The sequence below is a fragment of the Protobothrops mucrosquamatus genome, unplaced genomic scaffold, assembly GCF_001527695.2.
Source record: "Protobothrops mucrosquamatus isolate PMUCROS unplaced genomic scaffold, P.Mucros_1.0 scaffold54, whole genome shotgun sequence".
Classification (NCBI taxonomy): domain Eukaryota; kingdom Metazoa; phylum Chordata; class Lepidosauria; order Squamata; family Viperidae; genus Protobothrops; species Protobothrops mucrosquamatus.
Window position 1 is genome coordinate 242,109 of NW_015386435.1, and position 19,248 is coordinate 261,356.

At 37.3% G+C, this 19,248-nt stretch overlaps 1 protein-coding gene across 2 annotated transcripts in view; it reads right to left on the reverse strand.

The window, feature by feature from the left end:
• The window catches only part of HAT1 (histone acetyltransferase 1), a 33,154-nt gene that overhangs the window by 6,303 nt on the left and 7,603 nt on the right, over nt 1-19,248 (reverse strand). For both annotated transcript variants that reach the window (XM_015811861.2, XM_015811862.1), the window contains exons 4-8: nt 10,863-10,983; nt 5,795-5,974; nt 5,444-5,565; nt 4,836-4,940; nt 4,425-4,531 (exon numbers count right to left, since the gene is read on the reverse strand). In XM_015811861.2, coding sequence (XP_015667347.1) covers nt 4,425-4,531; nt 4,836-4,940; nt 5,444-5,565; nt 5,795-5,974; nt 10,863-10,983 — 635 coding nt within the window. The remainder of the gene's footprint in view (nt 1-4,424; nt 4,532-4,835; nt 4,941-5,443; nt 5,566-5,794; nt 5,975-10,862; nt 10,984-19,248) is intronic.

Sequence of the window (19,248 nt, forward strand, 5' to 3'; positions counted from 1 at the left end):
TGTAAGTCTGTCCTAAATTCTAAATTATGTAGTAAGCAGTGCTCATATATATTAAATCAACATTATAGAGTTCATATGCATTCCAGACAGAAAATACGTATGTCACATAATATTAAGCAGAGAGAAAAGATTAGGTCACTCTGCAATTCAGAACCTCAACCAGCTTATGTTTATCTAGAAATGGAAAAGAGGAGGGGGATTAGCAGAAATGGCTAAACTGATTTGTCTGGCCATGGATAAAACAAGTAATTTTATACAAGACTGGAAACCTTTTATGGACTTTTCCCCCTCTGAAAATGAAAAAAAGAATGAAATGGTGATTTCTTTGATTATCCCTTTTCTTTTTCTAGCTGCGCTGTTTTTTAAACTTTTTCTTTTACCTTTCTTCTTTTTTCTAACTTATTTATATATTTTCATGTTTATCTATTAGCTATGTTAAAATCTTCATAAAATTTATACTTTTTTAAAGAAAAGCACAGGTGGGAGGGCCCAAGTTTAACATTTCTGGATGTAAATAAACTTGCTATAAATCTACAAAGGAGTGCAATTAGGAAATCAAGACTAGATTTCTTAACAAAAGTAACTTGCTTGCTTTTATGTCTGGCTTTTTGAATAAAAGAAAAAAATAACCTGAAATAGTTTATAACGAGTTCACCTTTAAAATCTTGAAAATCTACAGGAAGCCCTTGTGACAAAGCAAGAACTTTCCAGGATAGTAACAATGCTAAGTAATAAAACCATTTTCTTCCCTAAGCATTAATGTCAGGAATTTATCTCTTTCGATACTATTAAGTTAAGGAAGCTAGGCTGTATGAAATGGTGCAATTCTGTTGACAGAATAATATACAGGAGCGCAACACATTCCTCTTCGTGCCTGTGCTTTCAAAAGATTGAGGGGTAGTAGGGTACCAATACAGGTTCGAACATGAATGAGGAAAAAAAAAAAGGAGGATTTTGTTTGTGTAATGCCAGATACCACCATTCTCACTACAAGTCAAACTCAAGAGAATTTTAGATTGCTCAGGTAGTTCTTTCCTTATACCAAAACTACGTTATATATCGTGCGTTGAAGCTCTCAATAAAAAAATTGTTCCCTCGAACTGCTAGAATTTAATCAAAAGGTTAACCAACCAGCTTATCAATAACTACTTTTCAAATGCAACTATCTTGGGTATCTCCTTTAGGTTGATGCATTTTTTATGTAACCACGTGATATCTTTCAATATCATCTCACTTTCATAATTTTCTATCCTGTTCCCATTTGTCCAACCCAGTTGTCTTTTAACAGCAGCAATGAGACATAGATGAAAAACAGAGATCCATCTCTCCATTTCAGGCTCCTAGTCAAAAACAGCATGTTCCCTAGCAAATTATTCTACAGGGCAATTTAATCTGTTTTAGAGTACTTTTACTGAAGAAAATACGCATCACGCTCCATGTAATGAGGCAAGAGCCCTGTTTTGTCTGCTACAGTATTGTACTGGCAGTTCCATTTCTATGTACTGTAAGTAACACAGTAAATATGTATCTTATAAAAAAATTCAGATAGAATTTTTAAAATTGACATTTACATTATCCTTAGTAAATGGTATGGGATGTGTGGATGACCTTGAGGGACAAGGGAAAGAGGCTAGGGAACAATCAGACAGGAGAGAAAGAAGCCTATAGTCACTTAACACTCAGAGAAAGAAACTTAGGAAAGAAACACCCTAAAAGGGGCAAGGGAAAATTTGTAACTTCAGACTTACACAATTCTGTTAATGTAGTCTTATGATAAGACTTCATTAAAATAGATTTAGTACACTTAGTTGTGTTTCCTGTCTGGTTTACCCTGGAGGGCTGATAAGCACCAGCTAGGGCAGTATTTTTTTTTTGTGTGTGTGTGTGTGTGTGTAGGGTGATAAAATGGTATCATGTGCGATGTTATATGGCTTTTATAAATGAGACTGAAGTTCAAGTACACATATGCGTTAGCCATTCAGGTATATGTCTAAATTAATTACATTATTTAACGGTACCTGAATCTTTCTGTGTTTTTACCATGCCACCATCAAATGGGAAGCAATTTTTAAAATTTAGAAAATTGCCGTACAGCTTAGATGCAATATACAAATGTCACAGGTTTAGTTTTTCTAAGCACATTCATTCAACTGCATAAAAGGCACATAATGTGACTGAAGATTTACACGGTAGTGATTTGCTTTCAATACACTTAATGCTACCAGCATTTCTTTCCCCACCACTATCCTGCCATCAAATATAATCCCTCACTGATTTGTAAGGAATATGTTAAAATACACATTATAATAAGGTTGCGTAATACTTCAGACTGAAAGGCAAAAAGGTGACTTGGAGCATGCAGAGGCACCAATGTACCACCTGTACCACCTGCAACCCCTAAAACCAAATATATCTTTTCCCAAGACTTTTCAGCAGCTGCGGGGAGCAGACATGCAATCCCAGAAAGAGACACAGCTGCTTTGAGTTGCAGACGAGTGCTATATAAGAACCCTGCCCACTCCAAAACACCCCTTTAAAGGCCTTTGAATCCAAAGCATGGCACAGCCCCACGTTATAATACAAGAATGACCCTGTGGGTTTTGAAAAGTGGTTTGTGAAAGTATATCAATTTTGGTTTAAGAAACACAAAACTTGAAAGTATACAAAAACCATTTATAAAGGCTATGTCACGCTTTCAATGTAGCATAAGAACAAATATGAGTTCAAATGAATTAATATACAGGATACCAAAGAGCTTTAATCATTGCCCCTTTCACAAAAGGGCCTTGGATCTTAAACATTTAAAATAGTTTTATGACTGTCCCCTTCTAATGGCTTCTTCTAAAAGACAGGGACTTATAAAAAGATGTGAAATATGGCAAAATCTGCAGCAGAAAGAATAACTGGCAAGGAGATAAGAGTAGTCACGCAGCGAGATAGGCCACAAATAAATTTAACAAATAAATAAATAAAAGGAACCTATGGATCCATGTAAATATAATTTATTTATATTTATTTTGCTAACATATCATACTCTTTTACTATATATGTATAGAGCAGGGGCCCCCAACTTGTGGGCCGTGGCTTATTGGCCACTGGGCTGCGTGAGTGGCTGGCCGGTGTGGACATGTGCACGTGGGCATTCGTGGCCCCATTCATGTGAGCGTTGCTGCGAGCATCACAGGTGTTTGCACCCAAACTCATATGAGTGTCCATGGCCCCATTCACACGAGTGTTGATGGGAGCATTGTGGGTGTTTGCGGCCCCACTCGCGCAATGGGTGTTTGTGCACACATGCATGTGTTCACCCCCCACAAAACCATCCCTACTTCCCCCTCCCCCGCTCTGGGCTGCCAACCCTGAAAAGTTGGGGAACTCTTGTATTAGGGGGTAGTCTTCTTTACGTTGCATCAGAAAACAATGGCTTGGAGACTAACCTCCATGGAAGCACAGAGCATGGGTCCCCAACCTCCAGTCAAGAAACCGGTCCGTGCAAACAAGAAAAGCCCACTCCGCGGGATGCAGGCAGCATGCGAAAACAGGCCCCCTCCGATCCGTGGGAAAACTTCTCTCCACAGAACCGGTCCCTGGTGCCCAAAAGATTGGGGGCAGCTGTATTAGAGTTTTCTGCTCAAACTATATATTTTCTTGATTGAAATGAGGATGAAGCAATTTCTACCACATTCCCTTACTCCCTATGATTTCTTTGATGTGGAGTGACTGCTTCAGACAGTGAAGTAAAGGGGCAAAAGTCAATAAAGATTATTTTCCCTCTTATGTTTTGGATAAAAATAGTAGAAATGTTTGATCTTTCCTGAATATCACCTCATGATATTCCTGATATTTATCAGAGACAAATACACAGAAGTTTTTATTTTCCTTTCGTCTTTTTAGAGAAGCTAATACATTTTACTTTTTAACTTTAAAAATAAAATTATGGTTCATTTGCTCTATGGTAAACTTGCACCTTTTCAAAAGTTGAGTCCAAAATAATTTTATAGGAATTTTCTCATTTCCTTCAGACACACATACATTTAATCTCTCGTGTTTAAAAACACAACTGTATGAGTAAGAGAAATAATATCGATAAGAGTAATTTTAGATTTAATAGTTTGCCTCAAGAAAACAATCTCTCCCAGGCAATTAAACCTCACCACAACAACTTAGATTCCTTGTCAAGCCAGCTATGTACTTTGCAACCAAAATGCCTAATTATCTGGTAATCCTTGAGCAGAAAGGATGGATTTTCATGATGCACTCTTCTCAGTAAGAAAAGGATTTGAAGAGTTATGTTGTACGGAGTTCTTAGGTAAGAAAGGATAGTATTATCTTGACCTTTGTTTAGTTGAACTTTGAAAGTTCACTTCATTTTGACAGATGAATTTCAAAAGCTGGTAGTTTCAATAAAGATTCATTTCACATACCTGTTATATCAAGCACTGTAGGAGATGACATGTAGTATCTATGGACAGTTTCTAATAGCCGAGCTCCGTGGCCTTCTCCTTGGAATGGAGGCAATATCAGCATTTGGCTATAGGAAGAAGGAAAAAAAAGGTAACTAAAAGCTGTACATTTTACTTTTGAAACTTATGTATAATGATTTGCTATATATATAGGGCTTCATATACAAGTTAACTCTGAGATTCTTTCCCACTTTAGATGCAAAGAACAACATTTTTAAAAACGCAAAGCTAACCAAAATCTTGAATAAAAGAATAACCCCCCCCCTCCCAAATTAAAACCAAAATTAAAACCATTATCAACTATTATTGGGAATTTCAACAGTCCTCTCTTGCTGAAATAAAAGGCAAGGCACGTGTTATGCTTCCAATTACCTTACACGTGGCCGGGTTTTGTCTGGGTACACATAGTAATTATAGACTGTCATATAGCCTACAGTCGCAGAGAGTGTCGCTCCGTCCTTATTATACTTCTCAAATCTGCAGATAAAACAGAAAGCCAAGCAGGTCAATTACAGTCGCGCTCCCATGCAGTGTCCATTTTCTTTTCTATTCTGTGACTGAATTTTCAGTGTCAGCAAGCTACTCTGTGAGGGCCCAATGGGTACACCTGCTATGTTCTGAATGTACAATTCACTTAATTGGTGTGCAGCAACTTGGATAAATCAGACCTCTTTACAGCACTTCACCACACTTGCCTATTATAACGATGAATAGGTGGCAAGTAAAAGAAAACACAGGCAAAGCTCATTTTACTGTTTAAGCCCTACATTCAGAGCTCCAGTGGACAACAGTATTTAATTTGGCTCTATTCTCAAGGTCTTGCAAAACATAATGGATGCAAACTCCAGCTTGATAAACAATAGTTTTTCCTGTCCTGAGAAAAAGTATCATTATACTGTCCCAATAATTGGCCAGCCACAATTAAAATGCAGCCTTTATAGAGGTAATAAGGTCCACTATTGCTTTAGAATTGTACCTACACTAGAAAGTAGTTCCATCTTTCATCATCCACGTCAATAAAGCTCGCTGTTTCAATAAACCACATCAAGAAGGTCTGAAGCCTTTCATGATACTCTCGAAAGCCTGGGCATGTCATGTCAGCCTAGGGAAAAAGCTAGAAGAAGTCAGGTGAAACTCTTCACAGATGTGAAAAGAGCTCTTAGAAGGGTATATTCAGATTCTTTGGCAGGCAACTAGGAGTGCACAAAAAAGTGATATGACCCCCAAATAAGTTTTTTTTTACATATATCACAAGCAATTAACTGAATGTCATTTAAAAGTTATCATGGAAATTTGTCACTTTGGGCAAAACATGTCTTTATTTTTTTTACCTTGTATATTTGATATGTTATGTCTTCACCTGCTTCTTCATTATGCAAAGAATATGTATGCAATAATATCCCAAATGGCTTAAAGTTAACTTCTTTTTCCAGCAAAGATACAAAGTCATCTACACTTCTGCTAAAGCCTGGTGGAATAATTTCTCTAATTTTACTTTCCACATCATCTGCCTGAAAACAAAGAAGGAAAAGAAATGAGAATGTAAGCTCAGTTACTGAAAGGTTAAATGTAAACTAATATTATTCATATCTACCCCTTGAAGGAATCCCTCTAAAATTCATCAGAAAGTTGCTGTATTCTTCCTACTTAGTTTTCACTAAGGAAAACTCTTAGTTCTGCTTTCAAAAAGATGAGAAACAAAAAAGGCCCAATTTATTTATTTATATATACATATATTATATATATACATGTAGGTCTTTGGTTATTCGGGTTTTCTCCCGTGTAAAATTGGAAGTGTCTTGGTGACATTTCGACGAAGTCCCATTTGTCATCTTCAGGCTGGTGTTTTCGGCTTCGTGCTTCTAGGAGCAATGGTACTTCGTCGAAACATCGCCAAGACACTTCCAATTTTACCCTAGCTATTTTGCATTTTGGTTACTGGAGAATAGGGGATTGTAGTAAAATAGAGGAAATGATTTCTTCAAAATACAAACAGAAATAGGTGTCAGCTATTCATAAAAGAAAATGCTGATACTTGGACAATATTTCTTCTTAAAAATAATTAAGAAATCAAACAGGTAGTCCTTGCTTAAGCACCTTTTGTTCAGTGACCATTCAAAATTATGATGGAGCTGAACAGATTTGCGACCCATGCCCAAATTTTATGGCCACTGCATCACATGATTGCAATCTGGGCACTTAGCAACTTGCTTGCACTTAAGGCAGGTTGCCAAGCACCCTGCAATCATGTGATCGCCATGTGAAGCACCATCCCTGCCATCCCTGCTGGCTTCCCCAGAAAGTCAGTGGGGAAGCCAGCAGATAAGATTGCAAGCTGTTGCTGCCTATCAAGAGGACTCCCTCTGGTTTCTGGGGGCTGGCTGAAACAGGTCTGTCACAAAATCCAAGCTTGGATTTCAAGAGGGTTTTTTTTCACCCAGCCTCCTTGAGAGCAATAGCGGGGTCCGACAGATGGGTTTCATCCTGTGCAGAGAAGAGTCTCTTTGCCAAGCAGTGGTTTTACTATCAAGGACACTGGGGACACTAAGGAACTTTTTCACCCAGCCTCTTTTGAGAGTAAGAGTGCTGCCTGCTGGGATCGTTTTCACCTGACACAAGGTGGAGTCTGTCTGCCAAGCAGTTTTGCTTTCAGGAAGACTGGCTGAAAAAGCCCAGGCTGAAATCCAAACAGGATTTTGGCATGGAGCATTTGCAGCACAGGGTGTTTGCACCCAATTCTCAGAAATGAGGCAGCTCCCTCTCATTTGTGGGGCTGGCTCCAAATGCCCAATGCTGCAGATGTTTTGTGACAAAATTATGCTTGGAATTTGAGGCGAAGTTCCCTTCTGCCCACAAAGGGAAAGGGAATTGTACTGCTGGGCTGGAGAAAAGAAGCTTTGATCACAAAGATCTAAGCTTCTTTTCTCCAGTCCAGGTCTTCAGGTCTCTTTTGTGTAAGAATGGGAGCTGCTGCTCTGTCGCTATGTCTGCTTAACAACTGCAATGGTGAGAGCCAGGATTGCTGTCATTGAGCAAGGCGGTCATGTGGGCATTTCACTTAACTATCATAACAACATATGACCTAAATTTCGAGGTCAATTATGGTTGTAAGTCAAGGACTACCTATAAATCAAAGTCATAATAAAAAAAAAACCCAGAGAAAGCATAAATTACAGAAAAGGGATTTTTAAAAATAATAATAATACTGATTTTAAAGAATACATATGCATTTTTATTTTAAGAAAAAATGCAATATTTCCTAATCCCAGTACAGGTAATCCTCAACATATGACCACAATTGAGCCCCAAATTTATATTGCTAAGTGAGACGATTGTTAAGTGAATTTTGCCTCATTTTATGACCTTTCTTGCCACAGTTGTTAAGTGAATCACTGTAATTGTTAAGTTAGTAACAAGATTGTTAAATGAATCTGGCTTTCCCATTTCCTTTGCTTGTCAGAAGATTGCAAAAGGTGATCACATGACCCTGAGACACTGCAACGGTCATAAATATGAACCAGTTGCCAAGCATCTGAATTTTGATCACGTGATCGTGGGGATGCTGCAACAGTCGTGTGAAATATGGTCATGAATCACTTTTTTCAGTATCCTTGTAACTTTGAATGGTCACTAAATGAACTGTTGTAAGTCGAGGCTACCTGTATATTCTTGCTAATATAATGATTATTTACAATAGCGTGACCAATATTTTGAGAGCTTGAGTGCAGCAGTGGGAAGAAAACTAATGGCATGGGATTATGTTGTGCACTTGGCCAGCACTATGTTGTTACTATCCAGTAACAAAAAGAAAATTTAAAAAGACCTACCATCCATATGATTGCTATTTCTGAGCAGTGCATATTCCATCCATTCTTATACCCTTGAAGCTAAGCAAAAGCAACCCAAACAAACTAGGGCTTGACAGCCCCAGTATGAAGATCAACTCAAGAAAAATCCAATCATGCAAATATCAAGAAAGGCCAGAAAATACTATCCTACCTCAAATTACTTTAGCAATTTAATGACTGCAAACAACTATATCTAGAGAACTTATTTTTAAATCTAATTTAACCAAAGGATGAGGAAACAGTACACATTTTATAAGCAAAAACTGAATTAAGAGTAGCCTTATTAAATAGTCAAAGTAAATGTGATAGACTATCAGCTGAGCAGACATCATAATCCTTTTCAGGCCCCCAAACGGCCACTTGATTGAATACATTTACTACTTCTCTTTAGCCATGAATATCTGATGAAGTTTAACAATAATGTATTGCTGCTTCTCACCAGGCAATAAAACTTAATGAATTGGTCTCAACTTAACAAAACCCTTCCCCCTCAATACAACTCCTAAAAGCCTGACATTACATTCAACAAAATGAGCTTACATTCTATTCAAACCATGCTCTGAACAATGAGCCCAGGTTTTTACTTAATGGAGTTTGTCATGAGTTCAGCTGTAATGTTTGTATTGTATCTATTTCCATAAGGATTGACACAAGAACACTTTGTGTTAACTTACTAAGCAGCTCTTTCACACCGTTTACATGCATGATGAGTATTAATTCTAAACCAAGACCTTTGCTACTTAGCATTCAAAACTGGGAAATTAAGATGCTTAGGACAAAATACACTACAAAAGGCTAATACAACACACTGCTAATGGCAGTCCTTTCAACTGTTATCCCCCTAAGTAGAAGCAATGCACCTGCAAATGAATAATACTTCACTATTAGCTATATTTTGGGATGCAGAGTATGGATAGAGTTCAGCCATTGCATACTTCATTCTTAACCCCTTGATGCTATTAACATTCATATATCAACTTTATATTTCTAAGATGCTGTTGTGTAATTAAGGTACACACTTCTACAAATTTGCTGTCATCTTATGGAAATGATTAAAGAAGTCTGAACAAGGCTAAAAGACATTTTTTTCTAAACTAAATCTATGTGTGTAAAAATACAAGAAGGCTGCCTTTATTTAACTGTGCTACAGTTGCCAACGTAACTCTTACAAACTATTATAATAAAAACAGAAGGCCAAGAAATGAAAACCTAGCTATTTTTAATGTAGTATTATTCTGTAATACATTTTTATCCCACCATGTTAAACATCCTATTATTAGGCTCATGAAAGTCAGCACTGATCTAAAAAAAGATAGTTCTTCCTTTTGATTTATATCCCATTTTTCTACTCACAAGGTACTCAAGCCAACTACTGATATAGGTAAAATGCCATAAAAACAAGCCATTGTCAATAACTCAGGCTAATGTTTCTGGTCTTGTGCGCTGGTTAACAGCCTACCATTTTTTTGCATCAACTGAACCAACTGGTCTGGGTTGCCAAAATTGTGGACAAGTAAAAGCAGATTCAATGTAAACACTGAGGCAATGTTTTATTACCATAATTCCACAACTCCCCTCCCCCACATTAAAAAATAAAATAATATATTTACAGCTCAGGGTTTTTTTTCACACATTGTTAGCCTAAATCTATAATCTACCTTTATCTTAATTTTCAATGTCAAAAATATCAAAATATAAACAAAAATATATCTAAATTACTTTGCAATATGGAAAGCATTCCAAGGGCATTCTATCCATCTTCCTAGTTTTGGTACTCAAAAGTAAAAAAAAAGAGTACCAGGACATAAGTAAAAGGATTCCTGAGAAACAGTTTGAATTCTTGAGCCCAACCAACAGTCTACTTTAGTTCTGATGATTAAGAATACCAATATCAAATGCTGAAAAGCAACAATGTTTTGGTCCTGATGAAAAGAGAGCTGTAGCTTCCTACCTTAAACCTAGCATTATCACATTCTCACAATACTCAGAAATGACCAGCAATATAAAATAGAATTTCTTATATTTAGAGCTGCCATGTGGTAATTCTGAAGTGGCCCATGAGATCAGACAAATTATAGTTTTACATCAGTTCTATTTCAAACTACTAGATACAGATAAATACAACCATATAAGTGAGAATTTCTTCAGCGGTTTATACCTGAAGCATGAAATAATGTTAGACTTCTGATGCGTATGCAATTTACTTGTATAAAGGATGACAAATTCATAGAAAGCTTGTTTAAAATACTCATTAAACATTATTCTGAGGACAATAATAAAATATATAAAACGTGCTTTTAAGCAGAAAAAAACTCTTAAATAGCTCTATTCATTTTAGTTACTGTGTTCAGAGTCGTTACAATGGAAAATTATTGTACACATTTCAAATCACATGTTAAAATTAAGCAAAAGAGCCTGATTAAACCACAATCAATACAATGTACATGGATTATATGACAGTGAAGGAATTTGAAAATAAACATGTGAGCATAAAAAGTTGAAGAGAAGCAACCTTAGCGAGTTTAGATGACATCTGAATATTTGATTTTACCTCCACACACTCAAAATTCTCATTAACTTTTGATGTATAATCAATGCGAAAGAGTGTTGACAAGTTACCAGCGACGTAGTACAAAAGAATCTTCAGTCCCTTGTAACCAAAGGCAACCTCACTGTAGGAGAAACACAAATTCAATTATTGAAATACCCGTCTACAGTTGAAAACTAGTCAATTCCTAAGACAATTATCATGCATCACAGTAATCCACAATTTGTTTTAATTAATTATAGTTTCTTGAGCAAGACCATCTTGTAGATGAGAAATTGAATTGTTTGGCCAACTTCTGATTTCATTATTTCAATTTTACTTGTTCTTGCTTTGTACCTCTGGGGATTTATTACTGGATTTGGTAGAGTATAAAAATGAACCAAGAATAACCCTGAAAACCATTAATATTTATATATCATTCCAAGTCACTTGGATGCAATTGACAAATAATTGTTTCAAATTGTGATTTATTCGCCTAAAACAATTCAGCTAGAAACACAGAACAAATCATTGCTGAGATGTGCCAACACAATCACAAAGATATTATTTCTCATTGAAATTATAATTCATTTGCCATGAGTACCCAGAGAAAAATCTTTTAATATTATTTTATAAGCTTCCCTAATGTATTCAGGAATTAGCAACAAAACATGTTATTATGCTGTAATATTATAGCATAAAAATCAATGAAATACACATATAACATATAATACATAAAAACAATTACAAAAATAATAAAAAAAACATAAATAAATGGATGGCAGCAATCAAAGTCAAATATTCCAAATATTCAGGTTAAGCAACTTACAAAAGTTGTAGCAGATTGAAAATAGTCCTGAAGATACTTTAGAGTAGACCCAAGTCCAGGATTTAAAAGGTCAAAAATAGAACTTTAAAGTCAACAGAAAGCCAGTGTGGGGCCTATTACACAGATGTAATGTGATTATAATTGATACAGGCTGGCTAGTAGTTAGGCTGCTGTTGCATTCTGAAGTTTCTGGGTGGTGTTCACAGGCAACCATATATAGCACATTGTATTAATTTAAGCAAGTGAAAATGAGGGTGTAAGCCATATTGCAAGATCCTTAAATTTAGGTAAGATAGCAATTAATGCACCAGCTGAGGTTGGGTGAAAGCCCGATCCAGCAGAATCAAATTGCAAACTTGTATCTTCATGGACAATGATACTGTTAGACAACACTGGAGATGTCAGATCATGTGATGGACAATAATTACCGAGTCTTGTTTAGATTCAACTTCAGGATAATTCATTCATCCAGAAATTCAGTAGTTTCTAATATTGCATCAAAATGCTGACAACACCTCCTGGTATAATTTCTCCACACACAGACACACACACATACCAAAAGGTAGACTTGTTAATTTGTTAATGTTGGTGCTGCTCATTTTTATTTTTATTTTAAACTTAATTTAAAGTAATTGTGTTCTTGTTTACCATGGATGTTTAAATTACATTGAATAATTTTTGTTATTGTTAACTTCTTGGAGTGAAATAGAGTATGTTGGCATAAAAGTTCAAACAATAAAGAAAAATTGAGTGCCATGACATTCATAACAATTAAGCTCTAGCTTTAATCAGATCTAAAGAACCACATACCCAAAAGACATTAAGGTTCATATTTCTAAAATAGCAGCCTATTGTTTCATATGACAAATCTAGTTCTAAACTTTAGGGAACCTCCAAAAGCACTGTAATGTGCAAAGATCTCTCTGAGAAACTGAAACACAAAAAGGACAAGTACAAAAAAATGGAAAGAGGGACACATAACTAAGGCAGAACGTCAGCAGATAGCCCAAATCTGCAAAGATGTCAGGAAAACAAAGGCTCAGAACGAACAAAGACTTGCAACAGAAATCAAGAATAATAAAAAAAAGTTTCTTCCAACATATTAATAACAAGAAAAAAGTCAAGGAAACAATCAGTCCACTAAAGAGAGAAGATGGCAAGGAAATAACAGACAGTAGGGAAAAAGCAGAGCTGCTTAACTCATTCTTTGCATCAATCTTCACACAAAAAGAAATTATAGCCCAATGTACCAAAAAATGTACTGTAAAAGGCAAATTAGAAATAAAAATTAAAATAAGCAAAAAAATGGTAAGAGAACACCTATCTGATCTTGATCAATATAAATCACCAGTACCTGATGGATGGATCCCAGAGTTCTGAAGGAGCTGGCAGATATTATCTCAGAACCACTGTACTATATCTTTAAAAAAATCCAGGAGTACTGGGAAACTGCCAGAGGATTGGAAAAGAGCTGATGTGGTTCCCATCTTCAAAAAAGGAAAGAAAAAAAAACAGGCCTAGGAAACTACAGACCAACCAGCCTAACATGGTTGGTCTGTAGATATTTCCAATATCTACCTGTAGATATTTCCAATATCTACCTGGGTAGATATTGGAAAAAATAATAAAAAAACAGATCTGTTAACATCTAGAAACAAATAAAGTTATAACTAGTAGCCAGCACTAGTTAAAAATAGATCATGCCAAACCAATCTTATTTCATTCTTTGACAAAATGACTAAATTAGTCGACCAGTGAAATGCTGTGGACGTACCATACTTTGACTTCAGCAAGGCATTCGACAAAGTAGACCACAACCTACTTCTTGGTAAATAGACAGCATTACCACTAGATAAATGGCTGACAAATTATAGTCAACTAGTCCTTAATGGTACTACATTTACATGGAGAGAAGTAAGCAGTAGAGTACTACAAGATTCCGTCTTCAATTTCTTCATAAATGACTTAGATGAGGGAATAAAAGATGAACTCATCAAATTTGCAGATGACGCTAAGCTGGCAGGAATAGCCAACATCACAGAAGACAAGCTCAGGATCCAAAAACATTTTGACGGACTTGAACAATGGACCCTATCCAACAACATGAAATTTAATGTGGAGAAAAGCAAGGTTTTACACATAGACAGGAAAAACCAAAGGTACAAATACAGATTAGGTAAAACTTGGCTCAAGAACAGTAACTGTGAGAGAGACCTTGGAGTCCTAGTGGACGATCACTTAAACATGAGTCAGCAGTGTGCATGTGCAGCCAAAAAAGCTAATACAATCCTTGGTTGTATAAACAGAGGCATAGAATCAAAATCACATGAAATATTAGTACCGCTTTATAAATCCTTAGAAAGACCACACCTGGACTACTGCATCCAGTTTTGGTCACCACATTAGAAAAAAGACGTTGAGACTCCGGAAAAAGTGCAAAGAAGAGCAACTAAAATGATTAAGGGCCTGGAGACAAAAACATATGAAGAACAGTTGCAGGAATTGGGTATGGCCAGTCTAGAGAGAAGAAGGACTAGGGTGACATGATAGCAATACTCCAATATTTGAGGGGCTGCCACAAAGAAGAGGGAGTCAAGCTATTTTCCAAAGCGCCTGAAGGCAGGACAAGAAGCAACGGATGGAAACTAATCAAGGAGAGAAGCAACCTAGAATTAAGGAGAAACTTCCTAACAGTGAGGATAATTAACCAGTGGAATAGCTTGCCTTTACACTTTGAAGCTGTTTCATCACTAGAGGTTTTTAAGAAAAGACTGGACAGTCAGCAGTCTGAAATAGTATAGGGTAGTGGTGGCGAACCTATGGCAGGTGTGGCCTATGGCCTCTCTGTGGGCATGCACGCCATCGCCCCAGCACAGAGTTCTCCAGAGTTCGTTACTAGAAAGTCAGAGGGATGCGGAGCCGGGCTGCTCCCCTCTGGGGCAGTGAGTGAGCGAGCGAGTGAGCAAGTGGCGTTCGATGGGACAGTAAGTGAACGAGTGAGTGAGCAAGTGGCATTTGGAAGTGACAGGGCAGTAAGTGAGCGAGCAAGAGGCCTTTGAAAGAGACGGAGTGAGTGGGGGAGAGACCGACAAGGTGCCTTTGAAAGAGACAGAGGAGTGAGTGAGAGCGAGTGGAGGCTTTTGTGAGCAAAGTGTGAGTGAGGGGGGGGGGCTTCTGCGAGCGCAGGGTGAGAGAAAAAGGGAAAAGTGAGGGGGAGAAAGGAAAAAGAAAAGACACTGACTTCTAATTTTCTCTGTTGCAGGAGGAGACGGAAGCATTAACATTGAACCTCAACTTTTTACTTTTCCATAATATTATAAACTAGCCATTTCTATAACAACAAATGGATCTAACCAGTAAAACCCCAAAATTCCTTTTTTTAATCATTATACGTTTTTGACACCTTGCTAAGCACTGGTGGTACTCGAATATTGTTACGTCCTAAAAATAGTACAATTTCTGAAAAGGCTGAAAAGCCCTGGCTTATGTTAATTAAAATTATTCTTCATTTTAAATATTGTATTGTTTTTTCCTGGTTTTTTGCACTACAAATAAGATATGTGCAGTGTGCATAAGAATTCTTTCGGTGCAAGTAAAAAAAACGGACCCAGAAGAAAATATTCAAATATAGACAAATAATTAATTCAGATAGATTTTTTAATAAAAACTTAAAATACATCCCACTTCCCTCTTACAAATTTTAAAAAAGTATCCTCTTGTATATTTTCTTCACTTAAAAACTCGTTCAAATAATTAACCAATTCATCTTTCTTGTTCATTTTATACTTGATTTTATATTGTTCTATAATCATTAATTTTTTTCAAACTATAGTCCAGCCCCCCAATAGTCTGAGGGACAATGAACTGCCCCCCCGTTTAAAAAGTTTGAGGACCCCTGAAATACAGCATGATGCAGCCATCCAACTAGGATACTGCTGGCTTAATAAAACAATAAATGCAATCTTTCACAGTATTACTATTATTGACAGTATTTATATTTCACTTTTCTAACTGCTCCCTCTCCCTAAGGCAGTGGTTCTCAACCTTTTTAATGCCGCGACCCCAACCGGTCGTAAGTCGAGGACTAAACCGGTCGTAAGTTGAGAACTAAACCAGTCGTAAGTCGAGGACTAAACCGGTTGTAAGTCAAGGACTACCCAACCGGTCATAAGTCGAGGACTTTCCCTGCCCGGGAGCGCCACGCATGCGTGGTTCCGCCCCCTGCGCCGGCCGAGGCGTAGCTGGCAGGCGGCAGAGACGGAGCAGGCCTACCACCAGCTGGCCCAGCCCAAGGGAGATAAGGCACCCACCAGAAAAGGGGAAAAAAATGGTGGACAAAAAAAATGGCGGACAAAAAAAATGGCAGACAGCCTTGCTTGGCGACCCCCATGAAATGGTCGATCGACCCCAAATGGGGTCCCGACCCACAGGTTGAGAACCACTGCCCTAAGGGGCTTACAATGTAAAAAGAAGCAAAAGAACACCGGGAGACAGCCACCAGAAAAGACACTGCTGGGGTGTGGAGGACCAGTTACTCTCCCCCTGCTCAATAAAAGAGGAACATCCACTTACCCAGCATGTAATTAATTTGTGGAACTCCTTGCCACAGGATGTGGTGATGGCATCTAGCCTAGATGCCTTTAAGAGGGGATTGGACAAATTTCTGGAGGAAAAGTCCATCACAGGTTACTAGCCCTGATGGGTATGCGCTACCTCATTATAGATGTGGGCCACTGTGAGATACAAGAGCTGGACTAGATGGGCCATTGGCCTGATCCAGCGGGCTCTTCTTATGTTCCTATGTTCCAGCCGCTCATAAAGCCAGCCAGCCGTAGATTGTTGATTCAGGAAATATCCATTTCTTTAATGTTAACTAACAGTGTTAGCTATTTTTGGTATAGGGATAGATTTGTATTGGATGCTTCATTTTTTTTTTTAAATGTTGTGTTTTTGTAGACTCCCGAGTCTTGAACACCCAAAAATGAGTACAGCAAAAAAAGCAAAAACAGATAGTGGAAGATCATTCCAAGAGGCCTGGATAGAGTCATTTGGAGTGATTGAATGAAATGGGAAAGTTTATGTATTCTGTGTAATGAAAGTGTTTTGTGTCGCACATCAACCACAAAAGTGTTGCCAAACTTGGTGAAACTGAAAGAAAAGAGTTTCTTAAAGAGAAATTGAGGAAATATCATTCCCAGTAACTTAGGTTTTGCAACTATCTTTCTAGAACAAATCATCTGACAGCTGCCAATTTTCAAATTTCACTGTGCATAGCAAAACATGGTAAGCCCCTCTCTGATGGGGATATTATCAAAACGGCCATGTTGTCTGGGAATAATTCCCTTTTACATGATTCCCAAACAAGGATAAAGTTATTCAACGCATCTCTGAAGTGCCACTTAGCAGAAATACTGTTAAAGATCGAATCCAGTGCATGGCAAGTGATGTTAGTCAACAGCTCACCACTGACTTACAAAAAGCAGCCTGTTACTTCATGTGCTTGGACGAAAGCACAGATATAAATAATCATGCAAGGCTAGCAGTAATTTTGCGTTATGCTGTTGGTGACATGAGAGAAAAGCTGGTGAAACTGGTGTCTTTGCCTGAAAGAATACAAGGAATAGATATCTACAATGCTGTGAAGGAGGCCTTTTTGTCACAAGATATAAGACCAGAAAAAGTTGTTTCAATTACTAGTGATGGAGCACCTTCTATGGTGGGGGCAACATCTGGTTTCATACAGTTCTTTGTTAAAGAAACAAAACATCAAGTCATTCAGTTCCATTGTATTATATACCAAGAAGCTCTTTGTACCAGGGAAAGCAGCAAAAAATTTGACGATGTCCTCAAAGATGTCACAAAAATGGTGAACTACATCATGGCTTGTGCTCTGAATTTTTGACAGTTTCAAGCACTTCTTGAGGAGGTTCAAGCACAGTATAATTGTGTACTTATGTATAATAATGTTCAGTGGCTGAGCAGAGGACAAGTCCTGGAGAGATTTGTATACTGCTTGGATGAAATTAGGCTGTTTATGAATGAAAAAGGGCAGGAATATCCACAGCTCACTGATATGGCATGAGTTACCAACCTCATGTTTTTTTACAGATTTTACACTACAATTCAATGTACTGAACAAACAACTACAAGGTGTAGGGAAAACAGCAGAAAGAATGTTTTGTGATATCAAAACATTTGAGAGAAAACTGCAGGTTTTTGAAAGAGACCTTGAAAGTGGGCAGCTGAAATAGTTTCCAAATCTAAAAATGCATTTAGAAAATTCTACAACATTTGCAGACAATTCTACAAGCCATCAGGAAATCTACAAGGAATTTTCTAGCATTGTAACAGCTGTAAAGGTGAATTTTAGTAACAGATTTTTACAGTTCCGTGAGATGGAGACAACCCTGTGTTTTCTTATTTCTCCAGATAAAGCCAAATTTGAAGAACTTGATCTTTCCTGCTTACACTGGTTAGATTTAGGAAATCTGGAAATGGAGCTACCGGAATTTCAAGAAAGCTCCATCTGGAAAAATAAATTCTATGACCTGCGTGAAACACTTGAAAAGATAGAAGGGATGACAAAGGACAGCACAGTTAGTTTGAAAATGAAATCCTTAAAGTGTGGAAATCTCTGCCACATAATTTTAAGTCAATGAAAACACTTGGGATTGCTTTCCTTACCTTGTTTGGATCATCTTATGCTTGTGAGCAGCTGTTTTCAGCTTTGAATTATATCAAATCTGACAGCAGAAACAGACTAACAGATGACCTGAGTGCTGCATGTGTTGCTCTCAAACTTACAAAGTATGAGCCAAGGTTAGACAAATTATCAGCATGCATATAACAGCAAAAATTATATTAATTGTTCAAAAGCATGCCAAATACAAACTTTTACCTTTCAATAAAAAGTTGTTTGTATCATTGAAAGCTCTGTTATTGTGTTTTTCTTTTAAGACAAAAGATATTAATGTAGGAGTTGTTTTTTCTAAACTAAAACATCAGTATTCAGGTTAAATTGCCGTGTTGGCACTTTGTGATAAATAAGTGGGTTTTGGGTTGCAGTTTGGGCACTTGGTCTCTAAAAGGTTTGCCACCACTGGTAAAGGGTCTCCTGCTTGAGTGGGGGTGGGGTGGATTAGAAAACCTCCAAGGCCCCTTCCAGAATCTATTCTGATTCTGATTGATTGGACAAGGAGAGGACAGGAGATCAGCCTCATGTGCTCTACACAGTTGCTTTCATGAGGAAACTCCAGAACAAAGAGTCAAACAACGGGAAATAAAGAGATGAGTTATCAAGCTCACACTTACATGGAACCTTTTAAACATACACTAGGTTTGCTAACCTTGCTTTCAAATCACTTTCAGAAATTGCCTATTTAATCATCTTAAAGCTGTTAGAGATCTTTGCAACATGTTTGAAAAGCCATTTGGTGAGTCTATCTTCATTTCTGAACAAAAGAGAAATTAACAAGTAAAGAGCTTAAAGAATTTTAAATGAATGGCAAAAAGGTAAAGAAGATTTTGATCTAAGAAAGTTATACTACAGTATAAGCAAATTAAGGGGCCAGGTAAATTTGG